The sequence below is a fragment of the Mesoplodon mirus genome, assembly GCF_964341445.2.
Source record: "Mesoplodon mirus genome assembly, chromosome: 12".
Classification (NCBI taxonomy): Eukaryota; Metazoa; Chordata; class Mammalia; order Artiodactyla; family Ziphiidae; genus Mesoplodon; species Mesoplodon mirus.
Window position 1 is genome coordinate 93941397 of NC_138988.1, and position 17296 is coordinate 93958692.

Below are 17296 nucleotides of genomic sequence, written 5' to 3' on the forward strand. Positions count from 1 at the left end.
CTGTCTGAGCAGCCACCCAACCCCTCCATCTCATTCTTCCCAGGCTCAACTTTTCTGAAGAGTACACAACATTTTGTCAGAACTGTAGTACATTTTATCTGTGAGTTGCTCTGGGGTGACACTTGGCGTTGACTGCGTTTTTCCTGAGTGCTGGCCTCCGTCTGTTATTAGGGCTGTCTGTCGCGTCCCAGATTCAGGAAGGTGACTGCTTCCTTTTACCTCCTTGGTGGCTGCTTAGTATTCCGTGCCATTTTCTTCTCCCGACTGTCCTGTGTGTGTGTGTGTGCGCACACGCACGCTTTTACAGCGTGTTATAATGACGTGATCACTGCATGTCTACTGATGGCTTTTCTTTCATTCCACTATTTTTTATTTTGACTGCTGCGTTCTGTGAGCCATCAGTGGCAGCATTATGCGTTTAATGGATTAGTTGGTGCCTAAAAATAGCCAGAGCTCTCATGCAAGCCACGCAGAAGCCTGTATAGTCCCTTAGCAGCCAAGGCAAACCAACTTGCCAAACATTTTACATGTAGGGCTTGGTGGGCATGAACCCTAATGAATCAGAAAATAGGTAGTGGCTTCCCTCAAAGCAAAGCTCATCACTGGGCCTGGGGTCCAGTGATTGGTGAGAATCCGTTCAGTTCTAATGCCAGAAAGGCTCCCGCAGAGAAACGGTATCGAACACATTTTTGTGTGTGTGTCTGTGTTCCCTCCCCCTCCCCACAAAAGAAGAAAAATGCTCTCCTTTAGCCTGTGTGTGACGTAAGTGCCCCCAGCTTGGGGATCTTACATGTGTTATTTTTTTTATTTATTTATTTAAAGGCAAAGATGATTTTTTTTTTTTTTTGGCTGTGTTGGGTCTTCGTTGCTGCGCACGGGCTTTCTCTAGTTGCGGTGAGCGGGGGCTACTCTTCATTGCAGTGGCTTCTTCTCTTGTTGCAGAGCACAGGCTCTAGGCACACGGGCTCAGTAGTTGTGGCGCACGGGCTTAGTTGCTCCGCGGCATGTGGGATCTTCCCGGACCAGGGCTCGAACCCGTGTCCCCTGCATCAGCAGGCGGATTCTTAACCACTGCGCCACCAGGGAAGCCATTACGTGTGTTACTGAAGCAGATTCTCTTGGACCATTGTTGTTTATAGCTTTTTAAAAAATAGACTTTATTGTTGGAAGTAGTTTCAGGTTTACAAAACATTGAGCAGAAAGTGCAGAGAGTTCCCAGATACCTGAAGTTTCCCCTGTTATTAAAATCTTGCATTTTTGCGGTATACTTGTGACAATTGATAAGCTAAATTGATACATGGTTATTAACTAAAGTCCATACTTCACATTAGGGTTTACTCTGTGCTGTACATTCTGTGGGTTTTCATAAATGTGTAATATCATGCATCCAGCCTACCAGTGTCCTAGAAACTAGTTTCCCCACCCTAAAAATCCTTCGTGCTTCACCTGTTGGTACTCCACCCCACACCCCTGGCAACCACTGATCTGTTTCCATCTCTGCCTTTTCCGGAATGTCATGCAGTTGGACTCCTACAAGTATGTAGCCTTTTCAGACTGGCTTCTTTCACTTGGCAACATGCGTTTAAGGTGCTGCCATGTCTTTTTGTGGCTTTGAGAGCTCATTTCTTTTTAGCCCTAAATAACATGCCGTAGTTCCTTCAGGCACACATTTTAAGACCCCAGGGGAGGAGGGCAAGTGGGATAGACCCACGTGCCCCAGACCTGCCCTGGTCACCTGCTGCTTGGGTCCCGTGGAGGCCCTGGGAGCCAAGTGACAATGTGAGAAGCACCTAGCTCATCCGTCACGTGGGGTTTGTGTTTGGAGGCGTCTCTGCGCGGGGATGTGGGTTCAATGAAACAGCTTCCACCAAAGACTGAGTCAGGCTTAGCGCGAATGTGATGAGATGTTTTAAATAGAACACTCACAGACGCTCTTACACGCGATTGAAGAGGTGTGACTGTTTTTATTAATGATCTTTCAACGTCGAAGTAAATGGAGCCCCTCCGTCTTTGCTCCAGGGTTCTCTGATTTTCTTGACGTGTGGAATGTGGTTGTGCAAACTGGCCTTCGAGGAAAGCAGACTGGCTTTTCTCTGCAGGTGAAACGGACCAAGAACTTCACTTGCAGACAAAGTTAGGGATTCCCAATGTAATCATTTCACCAAAAGCAAGATATCATCACTGAAACCCAGCTTCTGAGCGATGTCCTTACTCCCAGATGCAGGCAGAATTTGTACATTTGTGATACGCTCAAGCAAAAACGTTTAGTAAAACAGATGCCCTTAGCATTTGTGAAAACAGGGATTCTCCTGAAGGAAAGTGGAGACAAAGTTAAGCAACAGACGTTTTGTTTTCTTTATATCTTGCTTTGAGTGGTACGTACATATGTGTGTATATAGACATAGCACCAATCTATCATTGAAAAGTACAACCAAACAGCATAAATATGCGTATATGCATGCATTGTTTAGATACAGCAGTCTTTAAGTAGCTAAAGGAATTTTGCTGAACACAGGAAGGTGACATTGAATAAATAATTATCAGCCCAGAAGTGAGGATGTGTTGCCTCCCTGTCTTGGTTTCTTTATCCTGAATAGAAGTTGGAGGTGATCGATTTAGAGGAGTTGGTTTAGCGGGGCTGGAGAGAGGGAGGGGAGGGCAGGTTTCTTCGGAGCAGTGGTGAGCGACGGGCGTGCCTGCAGCAGCAGGAAGAGGGCGGGAAAAGGGCACAGGAGGATGGGAGGTGATCACCCCTAAAAAAGAGAGGTGCTGGATACAAGACATCCAGAGATGAAAGGCAGGGGGGCCTCAAGCTGACACCAGGACAAAGGCTATTCACGCTCCCATTTCATCTTCCAGACTGCTTAAAGTGTTTGGAAAAGGATATATTTACGGGATGAAAAAAAACGGACTGTGTCGAGCTGCCAGGAGTTATGTAACGTGCTTTGGCTTTGTATGGTACTGCCCCCGTGAGTTTATTTTCACTGGAGTTTAATCGGTCTGTCTGAACCCCGACAAGATCATAAAGTGAATTAATGGTTATTAGTGTGGCTGAAAGAGCAAAAAGGAACCTCAGGATTGGAGAGAAAGTAACTGAAGTGTGATTCAGTGAAATCAGGGTGAGCTCAGCCTCTGACAGGGGAACATTGGAGTGAGGCAGCTATGCCTCAGCCAGGAAAGCTGTCTGTTGGGGGCTAAGCAGCAAGACCCAGGGAGACCCAGCTCCTCTCCCTGGGGAGGATTGTAAGCCCAATTTAGTCCTGGCTGGTGGAAGCAAGGCCAGGCAGAGCCTCTCCAGCGTCTAAACATTGACCTCTGTTGGCCAGTAGTGCCATTGCGGCGTTTTTGACACGTGGAAGGCAAACACAGAACTAGTCTTTCCGATTTGTACTGAGCACCTATTACATGGCAGGAAGTATTCTATACCCTGGGGATAGAACAATGAGCAAAGCAGGCAATATCCCAGCCCCCATGGAACATATAGTCTCATGGGAGTTTATGGGAAGAGGTGAAACAGGCAAATATGGAAGTAAACAAAATAATGCATCGAAAGATAATAAGTGCTATGGGAAAAAAGTAAAGCAGCCTAGTGGGGGTGGGGAGGATAAGGATGGAGGGTAGTTATTTTAAATAGGTGGTCGGTGACTCTGTCTCTGAGAAGGGGGACGGGAGGGCACAGGCCAGAACGGACTCCACGTGGAGGGAATAGCAGATGCACAGACCCAGAGGCACGAGTGTTGTGGAGTGAAAGGACCAACAGGGGGACCAGTGTCACTACAGTGCAGGGAGGAGGGGGTGGGATGCAGACCACGCCAAGCTTATTCACGGAGGCTTTTTCTCCCTGTGAGAAGCTGGCCTGGCCAGGACTGTGGAGGTGGAAGCAGTGAGAAATGGTCTCATTCTAGCTGTAGTTGCAAGAGAGAACCGGTACGATTTGCTTGTGATTTGGATGTGTGCGGTCTGGGAGAAGGAGTCGCGTAAAGTATGATGCCCAGGCTGTTGACCTGAACCCTGGAACAATGGGGACGCTGCCCCCGGAGGTGGGGAGGAACCCAGGAGGCGCCAGCGGGCAGGGGCATATCAGGAGGTCTGTTTGGGACACGTTAAGTTTGAGTTGCCCATAGATATCCAAGTGGACATCACCAGGTAACATGGTTGCCAGTATCCACATACGCCCTGGTGAAGTTACTTGTTTTGCGTACATGTTCTGGCTTCTTACTGAAGGCAAGTACTAGGTCTTAAACAGTAAGTCCCTAACACTTCGCAGGTGCTCAGTGTTACATTTTGAACTTTATTAAAACTGCAAAACCTCAAGTGTGAACACAATAATATTTCTTAGCACCCAGAGGGAGACCCACATGGACCTCACATTCAACTAATTCAGACTCATTTCTGGTTTAAAGTGACATCATGTCACAAAATCCTACCATCTCTGTTTCACCTCCAAAATAGTACCCGTTGGCACTGACAACATGTTTTGAGGCAGATAATGTTCCTCTCCAAGGGAGTTTCAAGAGGACAGACCCAACCATATACATTCTCACTGAAAAATCTGTTGGTATGATTTGTTCATTAACTGTTAATGATCAGTTAACCTATAAGGATGTTTATGTCCTTCTGACAAACCTAAATACAAAATTGAAATAGATTTAGTATGACTTACTTTCGTGTGCTTATTTGAGATATATGCAACAAGAGTTTAACTTTTACCAATGAAAGGGCAAAAACTTTCTTTAGTTCACATATATGCAGACCAAAAAAAAAAGTGCATTATCTAGATAATTCAGGCTACATAATTAGGGTGGGGAGAATATTCATGAGGATAAATATTAGCGAGGGTGAATAATTAGGAGAAAAATAACATGTGCCCTGAGCCATCCAGTCCACTGCTTACAACGAGCAGATTTATCTGAATCTTTTGCTCCTGATTTGTGCAGACCCAGCTGAGGGGGTGGCATTCTTTTCCCAGAATGGCAGATCACTTTTGAGAGAAGACAAAGCCAGAATTTAGGAGGAAGGGACCAAAGGCAAGCCTTTGAAGTGACAGAGGAAATTTCCCCGAAGTTCTCTAGGTTAAAATAAATCCCATTATCATTGGCTCCTTTCAGCGCACCTCTCATGTATTCTCTCTCTCCCCATCACTTTTCTTTCATGAATGTTTAGGTAGGCTGTTCAAGCTATCGACCATCTCACAGCATTTAACTCTAAGACCTGCCTTCATAGTTTGGGGGATAATGAAGGGCTTTCAAAATGCCCCCAAATATGGTGTATGTAATGGGGAGGATGTGCATCTATATCACAGCTTACGGAATCATCAGTAAGGTTACTTGTCACAAAGGCTTTGAAGCCATTTCTTCTTAGTGAGTCTGCAGATACTTGGCAACATGTAAAAGTCTTCGAATAGATTTGTACACAGCAGAAGTTATTTTCAGAACATGAATATTGGCTGCTCTGAGGAATGTGTATAATATGGCTCACACAGCAAGAACTTGTTCGTTAGTAGGTGTTGGGCTGTCTGTCAGTGAGACTCTGCCCAAGAGCCCGGGATCATCTAGGAAATGCAGACAAACAGTCGCCACTTGAAGTAGGATTTGTTCCCTCTGCTCAGTGTATGATGTTAATGGCTTTCAGAGGTTTGGGACAGGATTTATGGAGCCAGCTCCAGGTTGGTCCTCCCACTTGGAACTCAGTTGGTATCCCCATCTGATACTATTACTTGTAAGTATATTTGTACGTATGTACATGCAAATATATATGTGTGATGTGAATGTAGTTCTGTATCAGCCTCATGACACTTATATAGAGAGACTTGATTTGCATAGTAGATGTAATAAGGCTGATGCTATTTCACAATTTTTTGTATCATGAAAAAAATCCACGACCTCAGGTCATTGGATCCTATTTATTTCAAGTAACATTCCCCACTTTTGGAGTAGTGGAAATGTTAAGTTCGTGTCTTCTGATGGTATTACGATACCTTTGTTCACAGGGGCAGAGATCAGGAACATAGGAAAAAGAAAATGGGTTTGGGGGCCAAAGAGACAGGGATTAAATTCCAACTCCATCAGTATATAGTCATGACGTTAGGCAAGTGATTTAATCTCTCTGAAACTATAGTTCCTTATTTGTCAAATTAGAACAGTGGTATTTTTCTCACTTAGTATATTGTATCAAACAAAATGCTTTTTGTAAAGGGGTACCTGAATGTTTGACAGATAGTAGAAACTCAAAAATTTTTCATTCTCTTTACATTATTAAGATAACCCAGGACAATGAAATTTTCCCCTGATAACGTGCACATTTATATGGGCTCATGCTCACACACGCACTATAGTAATAGGCTTCCATATAAATTCATTCTAGTTGTTTTCTCTAAAAACACTTAGGTCTTCTATGGAGCAAATAAAGTATACCATTCAAAAAGTGTGTCTAAAACTGGATTAATCATACTATCAAAAAAAGATAAAGAGGTTAAGTAGAAAAGCCACAATCCATGTAAATTACATGGAAATTCACTACATTTAAAGTGGGATATTTTAATTCTTTGTTTCTGTATGTGTGCCTGTGTATGAAATTCAGCAACATTTTCAATATTCTTGTATTTAGTCAATACAGTCAGCTCTCCATATCTGTGGATTCCACATCTGCGGATTCAACCAACCACAGATTGAAAATATTTATGGGCAAAAAATTCTAGAAAGTTCCAAAAAGCAAAACTTGAATTTCCCCAAACTTGAATAGTTCCCAGGCAACTATTTACGTAGCATTTACATTGTATTTTAAGTAATGTAGATGATTTAAGGTATACAGAGGATGTGCGTAGGTTATACGCAAATACTGGTGCCATTTTATATAATGGATTGAGCATCCTTGGATTATGGTATACTTGGGGAGTCCTAGAACAAATCTCCTGTGGATACTGAGGGACAACCGTATTATTTTAATTTGCTCACACATCTACCATTTTCTTTTTTTTTTTTTTTTTTTTTTTTTTGCGGTATGTGGGCCTCTCACTGTTGTGGCCTCCCCCGTTGCGGAGCACAGGCTCCGGATGCGCAGGCCCAGCGGCCATGGCTCACGGGCCCAGCCGCTCCGCGGCATATGGGATCCTCCCAGACCGGGGCACGAACCCGTATCCCCTGCATCGGCAGGCGGACTCTCAACCACTGCGCCACCAGGGAGGCCCACATCTACCATTTTCATTGTTCTTCATTCCTCCCTGCATCTGCAAACTTCCATCTAGATTCATTTTTCCTCTACCTGAAGAACTCTTTAGTATTCTCTTTAATGCAGATCTGTTGATGGTGAATTCTCTCAATTATTATTTATCTGAAAAAATGTCTTTATTTTGCCTTCATTCTTGAAGGATCTTTTTGCTCAGTGTAGAAGTCTTGGTTGGCAGTTCTTCTTCAATACTTTAAAGATATTCCATTGTCTTCTAGCTTCTATTATTTTTATTGAGAAGTCAACTATAAATTTAACTGTTGCTTATTTGGATGTAATGCATATTTTGTTCTGGGGGCTTTTAAGATTTTCTTTTCCTGACTTTGATTTACAGCAGTTAAACTATGACCTGCTGAGGTGAGAATTTCCTTTTATTTTTCCTGCTTGGTGTTTAGACCTTCTTGAATCTGTGGTTTATTGTCTCTTATCAGTATCAGAAAATTCTTAGCCATTATCTTCTCTCTCTCCTCCTTGTAGGATTCAAATTATGTGTCTGTTAGGTCTTCTTAATGAGTCTTCTATGTCTCATACCCTTTCCTCTGTATTAGCCATCCTTTTGTCTTTGTGTTTTATTCTGTATGGTTTCTTCTAAATCTCTATAATTAAAAAATCCGGTTCACTAATTCTCTCTTAAACCATGTTTATTCTGTGGGAAAATCCATTGCATTCTTGATTTTAGTGGCTGTATATTTTTTTCATTCTAGAATTTCTATGGATCTTTTAAAAAAATAGATTCTAGTTCTCTATCAGAATCCTCAACTTTGTCTTTGATCTCCTTAAATATTGTAAACATAGTCATTTTAAAGTCTACATTTGGTGACTCTATATTAGAAGCCCCTGTGGGTCTGTTTATAGTATCTGTTGTTTCTGCTGGTTTTTATTCATCTCATCTACTCATGGACCTCCTCCCCCTTTTTTAATTGAACGTCTTTTATTTGAAAAATTGTGGAAATAATTCAAGACCTTAATTTAAGTTTAGGGATGAATGAGATGATTAAAACCTGAGCTTCAGACATTGAGAGGAACTGTCTGCTTCTGCTCCACCTTATTTCTGGAATTCAGTGCTTTGAGGGAGCACCCTCCTGTGGCTTACCCTGAATTCCATTCCCTGCCCCCTGAAACCCACCTCCCATGCTCTTGAGATTACCCAAAGCCCACTTTAACTGCCCCACTTTGGAATGTACACATATCCTTAGGGGGAAATAGCATCAAACACCAGGTTCAAATCTCTGGCCAACACCCTTTCCTGATCCTGACCCAATGACCTTTTTACTGTCATATTTTGTGTCTACTGCCATAAGAAAAACATATTTCTTTTACATTTTGTCCAGAGATTTTTTTGTTTAGAGTATTTAGTTGTCCTCATCAGGAAGGTTGGTCCAAATTAACTGGTCTACTACATCTACAAAAGCCATTGAAAACTGACTGTTTAAAACTACTTCATTCTTCTCTTTTTCTTTTCTATATAGCATAAAGTTGAAGAAATTAAATGTCTATGAAAATTAAACTGTTCACACCTCAAGTGCATTTCAACTTGGTTTAATGTCAGTAGTAATGCTTGCGCTGGAAGTTTGCAAGTCCCTACACAGACCACCTCCTTGCCTTTGTTCACATATCCCTACTTCCAGGAATGTCTTCTCCTTGCAGTCATTCCTCTCTCCTCCAGGCCCACGGTTTTTTAAAACTCAGCACAGTGTATCCTCATCCCAAAAGACTTCCTTCCTCACCTCTTCCATGCCTTTCCTCTGCCCTCCAACAGCTTAATCCCGTGCAAAGTATTAGAGCCCCACTCTGTGACCACACTCGCCACATTGATTGGCAGCTATTGTTCATGTGCCTCTCTTGCCCATTGGATTGTGAACTCCTTTGTGACCAAGACTATTGTTTTCAATGTATTGAAATTCATCACAGTGAACGGCACATAGTAGCCTAGAGAAAATGGCAGATATTGAAAGGATACTGGGCTTCCCCTGCTTTTGATACTTGTTTTTCAAACAAAAGAGAGACTGACTTGAGTACCTGGGGCTTGCCCATGTAGATGGGCCAAGCCCTTGAGCTGTCTGTATTCATTTCACCCTCAAACCCCTCCAAATCCTGCCCATCCTTGGGGTCCTGGGAAAGCCCTCCCTGCTTTCTCCAGCCCTCACTGATTCTGCTCCCCCTAAATTCCTAGAGTACGCACACATTCATTTATCCAGTAAATATTAAGTTTCGACCATGTGCCAGGTACTCTTTTAGGGGCCAGGGACACAGTGATGAGCACATAAGTGCCTGCCTTATGGTGCTTAAATACAATCTAACTCTGATCCGTATTCAGCCCTGTTATACACGAGAACAGCATCTGTCCAGTGAGCTAATAAGCCACAAGAATATACCTTGGGCTTGAGTCACGTGCAGCGGCTAGCCCAGTGGTGAACACTAAGTAGGTGTTCCCTCATCCTTGGGGCTCCACTGACTTGTTTTAATGGAGACCAGCTGTAGAGCTGATAAACAGTAAAACGACATTTTGAATACTGAATGGACTTCTACCGGCTTCTACCCAACATCTATATACGGTAAGTACAGGTACAGCAGAAAGTTAAGAGCCTCACTTGCATCTGTTGGTGGAGGAGGTTTGGGGAACTGAGTCTTATTTTTTTCCATTCACCTATGCGTGTGTATGTCTTTGTACGTGTAATGTATACAATGAAACAAGAATAAAATGTCTTCATTTCTTCCTTCCCTTCCCTCTCCCTGTCTCTCACTGTTCCCACAGGTCAGCGTGGAAGTTTTGGTAGAGTATCCTTTTTTTGTGTTTGGACAGGGCTGGTCATCCTGTTGCCCGGAGAGAACCAGCCAGCTCTTTGATTTGCCGTGTTCTAAACTCTCCGTTGGGGATGTCTGTATCTCGCTCACCCTCAAGAACCTGAAGAATGGCTCTGTTAAAAAGGGCCAGGCCGTGGACCCCGCCAGTGTCCTGCTGAAGCACTCAAAGACCGACGGCCTCGCGGGCAGTAGACACAGGTACGCCGAGCAGGAAAACGGGATCAATCAGGGAAGTGCCCAGATGCTCTCTGAGAATGGCGAACTGAAGTTTCCAGAAAAAATTGGATTGCCTGCCGTGCCCTTGCTCACCAAAATAGAACCCAGCAAGCCCGCGGCCACGAGGAAGAGGAGGTGGTCGGCGCCGGAGAGCCGCAAACTGGAGAAGTCGGAAGACGAGCCACCTTTGACTCTTCCTAAGCCTTCTCTCATTTCTCAGGAGGTTAAGATTTGCATTGAAGGCCGCTCTAATGTAGGCAAGTAGAGGCCGTGTGGGGAAAGGAAATCTGGTCCTCCTTTATCATTTGTATCCAGATTACTGTACTGTAGGCTAAATAACACAGTATTTACATGTTATCCTCTTACTTTAGGGTTCTGTTATAACCTTGTCCTTAGAGTTACAGCGGGGGTTGGGCAGGAGATGGTGCATATGCTTTTTCCACGCGTGTCTCTCAGCGGGTGGGCAGGCAGGGTCTGGGGCAGGTCCAGCCCGGGCTCTAGGCGGGCGTCCTGGTGGAAATGAACGTGGCCCCATGGTGCCTGCCTTTTCTAGCAGTGCAGATGCACCCATGGGGTGCCGACTTCTCCCGGTTTCGGGACAACGGGCTGCAGGGGGTGCGTGCGTGCGTGCAAGTGAGGGTGCCCGGGTGCCACGGCAGGTGAGGGTCTCTTTCTCTCTGCCTCCCTCTCTCTTGCTCTCAGCACGGGATTGGAGGTCCAGGGGAATGTCCTCATGAGGTTCTCACGTGCAAAATCAGCATCAGGACCCCAGGTTCAGGGCATCCCAGAGAGGCCGTCAGACAGCAGATGGAAAACTAACCGTGTAAAAGAACATTTTTTTTCCTCCAACATATTTTACAATAAAAGCGACTTTTAATCATAGAGATATATATTCCCCCCATGGGGCCTGACTGCACTGATATTTTTTTAAAGAGCAACTGCCACCCGTGGGATTTCGTTTCTGCTTTACTAGTGCAGTGATGTCTCCAGGGCATCGTGGTGGGCAGGGCAGCCCCTGCCGCCATCGCTCCGCACCCGGGGGGTGGTGGGCAGCAGAGGTGGCGGAGAGTGAAACCCACCCTGGTCTCTGTGCAGTGTTAGGAAAACCAATCAGGTTAATTGCATTGACTTCACTCCCAAGAGATAGACACAAACTGCCCTTCAAGAGAGCCACGGAAGCTCTTCGCATTGGGTTTGCAAATCTTCTGTCTTTTAACTCTAGTACTGTTTATAGTTCATGACTATGGACAACTCGGGTGCCACTTTTTTCAGATTCCAGTGTGACGTGAGGAATTAGATTTTGAAGATAAGCATATATATTACTATCTCTAAGCACTTAAAATGCTGTTCACACTTTATTACCAAGCATCTTGGTCTCTCGTTCAACAAGTACTGTATCTCACTTTAAACTCTTTGGGAAGAAAAACTAAGTTGCTTTCTTTTTTTTTCAACACTGTAACTACATTTCAGCTCTGCAGAGTTTCTCACGGAGCAAGATGTTGAAAGTTTCAATGTGGTTTAATGGGATGAATGTGAATTTTGAACTAGTATGTGACAATGAATGACCACCAAGTACAGCCTGACAGGAGGCACTCTTCACTTTGATGTTTGAGAAGGAATTAAAAGCATATGCAGAGCTGGCAGAGGAACTGAGAGGAAAGGGATGGAAAAAAGAATACTCACTTTTGTCCAGTGTTTTTCTTTTTAAGACGAACTTTTAAAGAACCTTGCGATTTGCACATCTTGAGTTTATAATTTGTGTGATATTCCTGCAGTTTTTATCCAATAACATTGTGGGAAAGGTTTGGGGGACTGAACGAGCATAAATAAATGTAGCAAAATTACTTTCTAACCTGCCTAAACTCTAGGCCATTTTATAAGGTTATGTTCCTTTCAGAATTCATTTTGGTCTTCTTACCGCATCTGTCACATAAAACCAGGTCTTAGCAGGACAACTCTGAGAATTTTCTTCAGATTCATTGAGAGAGTTTTCCATAAAGACATTTATGTATGTGAGCAAGTTTTTTTTTAAAAAAACGATGACTTTATTGTTGTTTTTACCGATGTTATTTTCAGAATGACTTTTATTTTTCCATCTGAAATCAAATCAAGATTTAATGTTTGGTACAAACCCAGAAAGGGTATTTCACAGTTGAAACCTTTCATTCCCAGAGATCTGAAATATTGTTTGTGGGTTTTGAGTGTGCATTTTAAAGTGCTTTAAAAAAAAAAAGTTTTATAAGGAGGGAGAAATTTTTAAATATTCTTACTTGGAATGGCTGCAACTTATCTGAACAAATACCTGATTTTTCTTTTACCATTGAGAACAGTACTTTTTCCATTTCACAAATTAAACAAAAATTCTAATGTCAACCCACATTTTGGCTATCTAGTATTCACATTTAGCTCTCAGCAGAACTATTGATTTTTACAAACCATTTTCTGGGGTGTACCAAAAACACTGCAATAGGTTTAGAATAGCTAGATCCAGTCCTTGACTTTCTTTGATTTTCATTACCCTCTCAGCATGCTAGCAGAGAGCTGGGTGAGTCCATTCTTGCAGTCATATTGCTTATTTAGTGCTGTATTTTTTAAAATGTCTCTGTTCAGAGAACTTGCTTAATCTTCCATATATTCTGCTCAGGGCACTTGCAATTATTAGGCTTTGTTTTTCTTTTTGTGTTGATGGTAAGAGGAATACGGGGCTGCCATCATGGACGTCGTCCTCACCAGTACTACTAGTTACAGGAACTCATGTGGACTCAGAGAAACACCCACCACCTTTTGGCTTCTTGCGAGTATCGAACTAACTGGATCCACACCTCCAACACTAAAATGGGAAAACATAACATGGTTTTGGAGCAATAGGAACATCATCATCGTTTTTGTGCTTCTATTTCAGGTATAGGAATTATCAAATAATTGGTTCTTTCTAAACATTGTCCCATTTCACTTTCTTGCTTCTTTAGCATGTGCAATATTTTCCGTGCCAATAGAGTCTGACCAGTGTGCTCTAGAGGAAGCTCAGACCCTTTTGGCTTTTTCCTTACTCGGTCCCTCTTTCCTGTTCTGGCCAGAGAAGGGCTGGAAGGAAGGAGCCAGGAAGGGGAGGGCCTCCTGCTGCGCGTTTGCCCTGCTGCGGATGCCCAATCCTGGGGCAGGGAGCTTTCTTTCGGGAGCCCTGTCTGTCGCCTTGTTGCAGAAAGGGCAAGCAAAGGAGGTGGAGGGGGAGAACGGCACTTCCCCCGTCACCGCGAGGAGTAGTGAATGTGCAGTGCACACAGGAGGGAGTCAGAGTCCTTTCTGAGGCACACTCTGGAGCAATAGTGCCAGGATCAATCCATGTTCCACGATCTTTTCCGCGAGTGGGCAGGTCTGTGTCCTTGAGACTTCGAGCCGAGCCTCTGGGTGTGGGCAGGAAGCGTGGCCCGCCGTGTGCGCGCCTTCCAAGCGTCCGGCCAGTGGCTACGGAAGGGGCCACCTGCGAACAATGGTCACCACTCCTTTGTGGCAGCTCTCTCTTCAAATAGAACATCCAGAGGACAGGGGCCTCCTCTTGTCTGCAGACGTTGGCGAGCCCCAAGGCTCCCAGAGCAGCCTTTGTCACTGCGCCTGCGTAGCCGACCTAACAATGACAGGCATAGAAACCCTTCCATGCCGTGCAGCTTAACGAGGATCAGCCATGTGCCTCTGTACTGTGTCCACTTTGCAATATTTACTGAACCCGTCTTTCGTTCTTCTTTCTTTCCTGTTTTCCATTTTGAAACTAATAACTGCAGGCCTTTTGCGTTTACAGTGGAACACAATCACCAAGAAATTAGTCAGGGCGAAAAGAAAAAAAAAATAACAATTAACCAACAAACAAGAACCTCTCTTTATAGGGATTTCTAAATATATAAAATGACTGTTCCTTCCTTAGAATGTTTTAACTTAAGAATTATTTCAGTTTGTCTGGGCCACATTGGGGGTGAGGTGGGGACACAGAGATGGATGCCACTTACCTCAAATCTTTTAAAGTGGAAATCCAACATTGCTTTTTCATTTGGACGTTCAGGATAATTTTCTATGTTGGTCAATTGTTTGTCTTTTCCAACTCACCCAGTTTGTTTTGGGATGATGTTATTTTTCATTGCTGTCGTCAATCCCATCTCTCACTCTGAATCATGACCCTTTGTGTTCTGTTAAGTGAGTGTGTTGGGTTTTGTCCCCCACCGGGAAGCGGCAGCACTCCTCCTTCTCCCCTCTAAGGAACTCTGCGGAACCTTTCACACCTCTAACTCAGGGACGGGGCTGGCGTGTGTGTGGTACACTGGTGTGTCCAGAAGCAGCACTTTGACTGTTCTGGAGTAGGGATGTACAACTTCAAGGAATGTTTGGATTTCCTGCATCTTGTGGATTTCTCCTTAGATACTGCATATATTGCAATATAATGCTGCATGTTCACGATGAACAGTAGCTCCTAGTAATCATAAAATCCTCTCTTTGCACATAGTTTGATCTTTACTGAAATACGTTGCCAAAATTTATTTTTTGTTGTGTAGCTTTGGAATTTTTTTTTTTTAAGGAAACAATTGATAATACCCTTTAACATCTGTGACTACTAAGGAAACCTATTTCATAGAGAGAGAAAAAGAATCTCAAATGCTTTTGAAGACACTAATGCCATGCTATTTCAGATCTGGGTGCAGAAGCAGAGCTCTGTGGACTGGAGGCCAGGCTTTTTGAGCTGTGTTGGTTGTCATGGCCACCGTTTCATGAACTGCAAGCAGCTCGACAAGCCGGGGTCTCTTTTCTCCTAAAACCCTTTGCACTTCCTATCTCCTAGTCACCCGTGATGATCCCAGGTGAAAAAAGGGCCAGCGGTCTCTGTGGCCCAATCCAGCTTCTTCGGGGTGATGTGAAAGCAAAGGGAATTATGCTTTTTGGTTTTTAAAGTGAAGTGGAGGTCTTTGCTTCTCCTTGTTTTCAACCCAGAATTTCTGAAATAGAGAATTTTAAGAACACATCCAGTAATAACTATACAGAGGATATACTTTTTTATAAAGCACATGCATATGTCATTGTGTTGGGTTGGTTTCCTCTTTTTTTCCATGGACAGTGTTGTGTTTCTGTTGATAGGGAAACTCCAAACTGTTTGCACACCTCTACTCCGGAGCTGAGATTTCTTTTACATAGATGACCTCGCTTCAAATATGTTACCTTACTGATAGGATCTTTTCTTGTAGCACTATACCTTGTGGGATTTTTTTTTTTAATGTACACCTAATTTGAGAAGCTGAAGACAAAAAACTTTGAAGCACTCACTTTGAGGAGTACAGGTAATGTTTTTAAAAATTGCACAAAAGAAAAATGAATGTCGAAATGATTCATTCAGTGTTTGAAAGATATGGATCTGTTGAAACAATGAGTTTCATACCTTGTTTGTAAAAAAAAAAAACACAAAGGTTGAAAGTTACATGTTTTTTTTGTATATAGAAATGTGTCATGTCTAAATGATCAGATTTGTATGGTTATGGCCTGGAAGAATTACTACGTAAAAGGCTCTTCAACTATACCTATGCTTCCTCTATGTTTCTGTTACATAGAACCCTCTTCTGAGGGAGAGTAACTCTGTATTCTGCAATTTGAGAATACTGTTCATTCCTATGCCGAAAGTACTTCTCTGAGCTCCCTTCTTACTTAAACTCTTAAGCCATTGCAACTCCTTTTTCTTCAGAGATGATGATTGACATTTTCAGCACTTCCTGTTCCAATAAACCCAAAGAATATAATTCTGAACAAGAAGTGTTTGTAACAAGGGATCCTAGCTACCAAGAAAACAGGACTCATTATGAGGACACACAAAAAAAACGTTCAGCCTTCTTTCCCCCCAACACCTCAGTTCAATGGGGGGTGGGGTAAAACAAGGATTTCAGTTGAAATGCCTTGTTTTACTTTGGTTTTTATCTTTTCTTTCCTATTAAGAGGCCAAAATAAATGTGGAGCAACTTCTCAGAAGTCATATTCTGTCCAGAAATCAAGTTAGCCAGCAGAAACGGGACAGCTGGGGGGGGATACTGAGCGAATCTCCCTCTAATTCTTAAATTCAGAATCTCAGCCCTTCCCTTACTGTTACATGCGATGTTCCTGGTAGCTGACATTTACCTGTACGATGGCGGGAGGGAACAGTGGCTTCAGTTTTTCGTATCCTCATGACTCGCATACAAATGGTTCAGCTGTATTAAGTGCTTTGGCCAATAGGTAGTATCTATACAGTAACCGTCTCTTAAGGATTTCCGTCACTTTTCTTATCTGAAAGGACTCCAGTCTTCCACTGCAGATAATTGGAGATTTCACCCAAGTTTTCTTTCCCTTTAGTTTGTTCGTTTGCTGTTGGGATGGCCGATGAGCCAGTCTCCTTTTCCATGGCCAGTCTGAAGGCCCCCTTTGGAAGCGCTGTTTACAGTCATCCTTGCCGAGGTAACAGTCTGTCCTCTGGAATAGCAAATCTGAGTGGTTACCAAGCTGGGTGTGTAGGTTTCCTCTGCTTCTTACATGAACCACCTACTCGTAAATCATCCGGTCCAGGAGTGGGGTGAATTCTTTAGTCAGTGAACATTAAACTTGATACCTGTGCATTCAGTTCTGTGAATAACTGCCCTTTTGGCCTTTCGGGGAGGTTTCTTCCTCCTCAGCCTTCACTGCTCCCTGTAAACCCAAATCAGTGTCAGCTGAAAGGCTCCAGTTGAGCCCAGCCAGTATTCGTGGTGGCCTTCGGTTAAGATGAGAGTCCTAATTTCTAGCCAGTGGGGTCCTGGTCCCAGAGCCATCTCTGAGAGTCACACTGTTGTATTTTTTAATATCAGCTCACGACCCACCAACCTCCCCATCATACGCCTCCCACCGGCCAAGGGAAAAGAGACACTAGAACTCTGAGGGCACTATCAGACTGACATGGCCAGTACAGAGGAGAACTAGGGAAGGAATGATGTTTTGCACCTTATTGAAAAGAAAATTTTAAGTGCATACATAGTTAAGAGCTTTTATTGTGACAGGAGAACTTTTTTCCATA

At 43.4% G+C, this 17296-nt stretch overlaps 1 protein-coding gene across 4 annotated transcripts in view; it reads left to right on the forward strand.

The window, feature by feature from the left end:
- Window positions 1-16623, forward strand: part of ATXN1 (ataxin 1) — a 406640-nt gene extending 390017 nt beyond the window's left edge. For all 4 annotated transcript variants that reach the window (XM_082638844.1, XM_082638846.1, XM_082638845.1 and 1 more), the window contains one exon: window positions 9980-16623. In XM_082638844.1, coding sequence (XP_082494970.1) covers window positions 9980-10510 — 531 coding nt within the window. In that variant the 3' untranslated portion in view covers window positions 10511-16623. The remainder of the gene's footprint in view (window positions 1-9979) is intronic.
- Window positions 16624-17296: the final 673 nt, after the last annotated feature.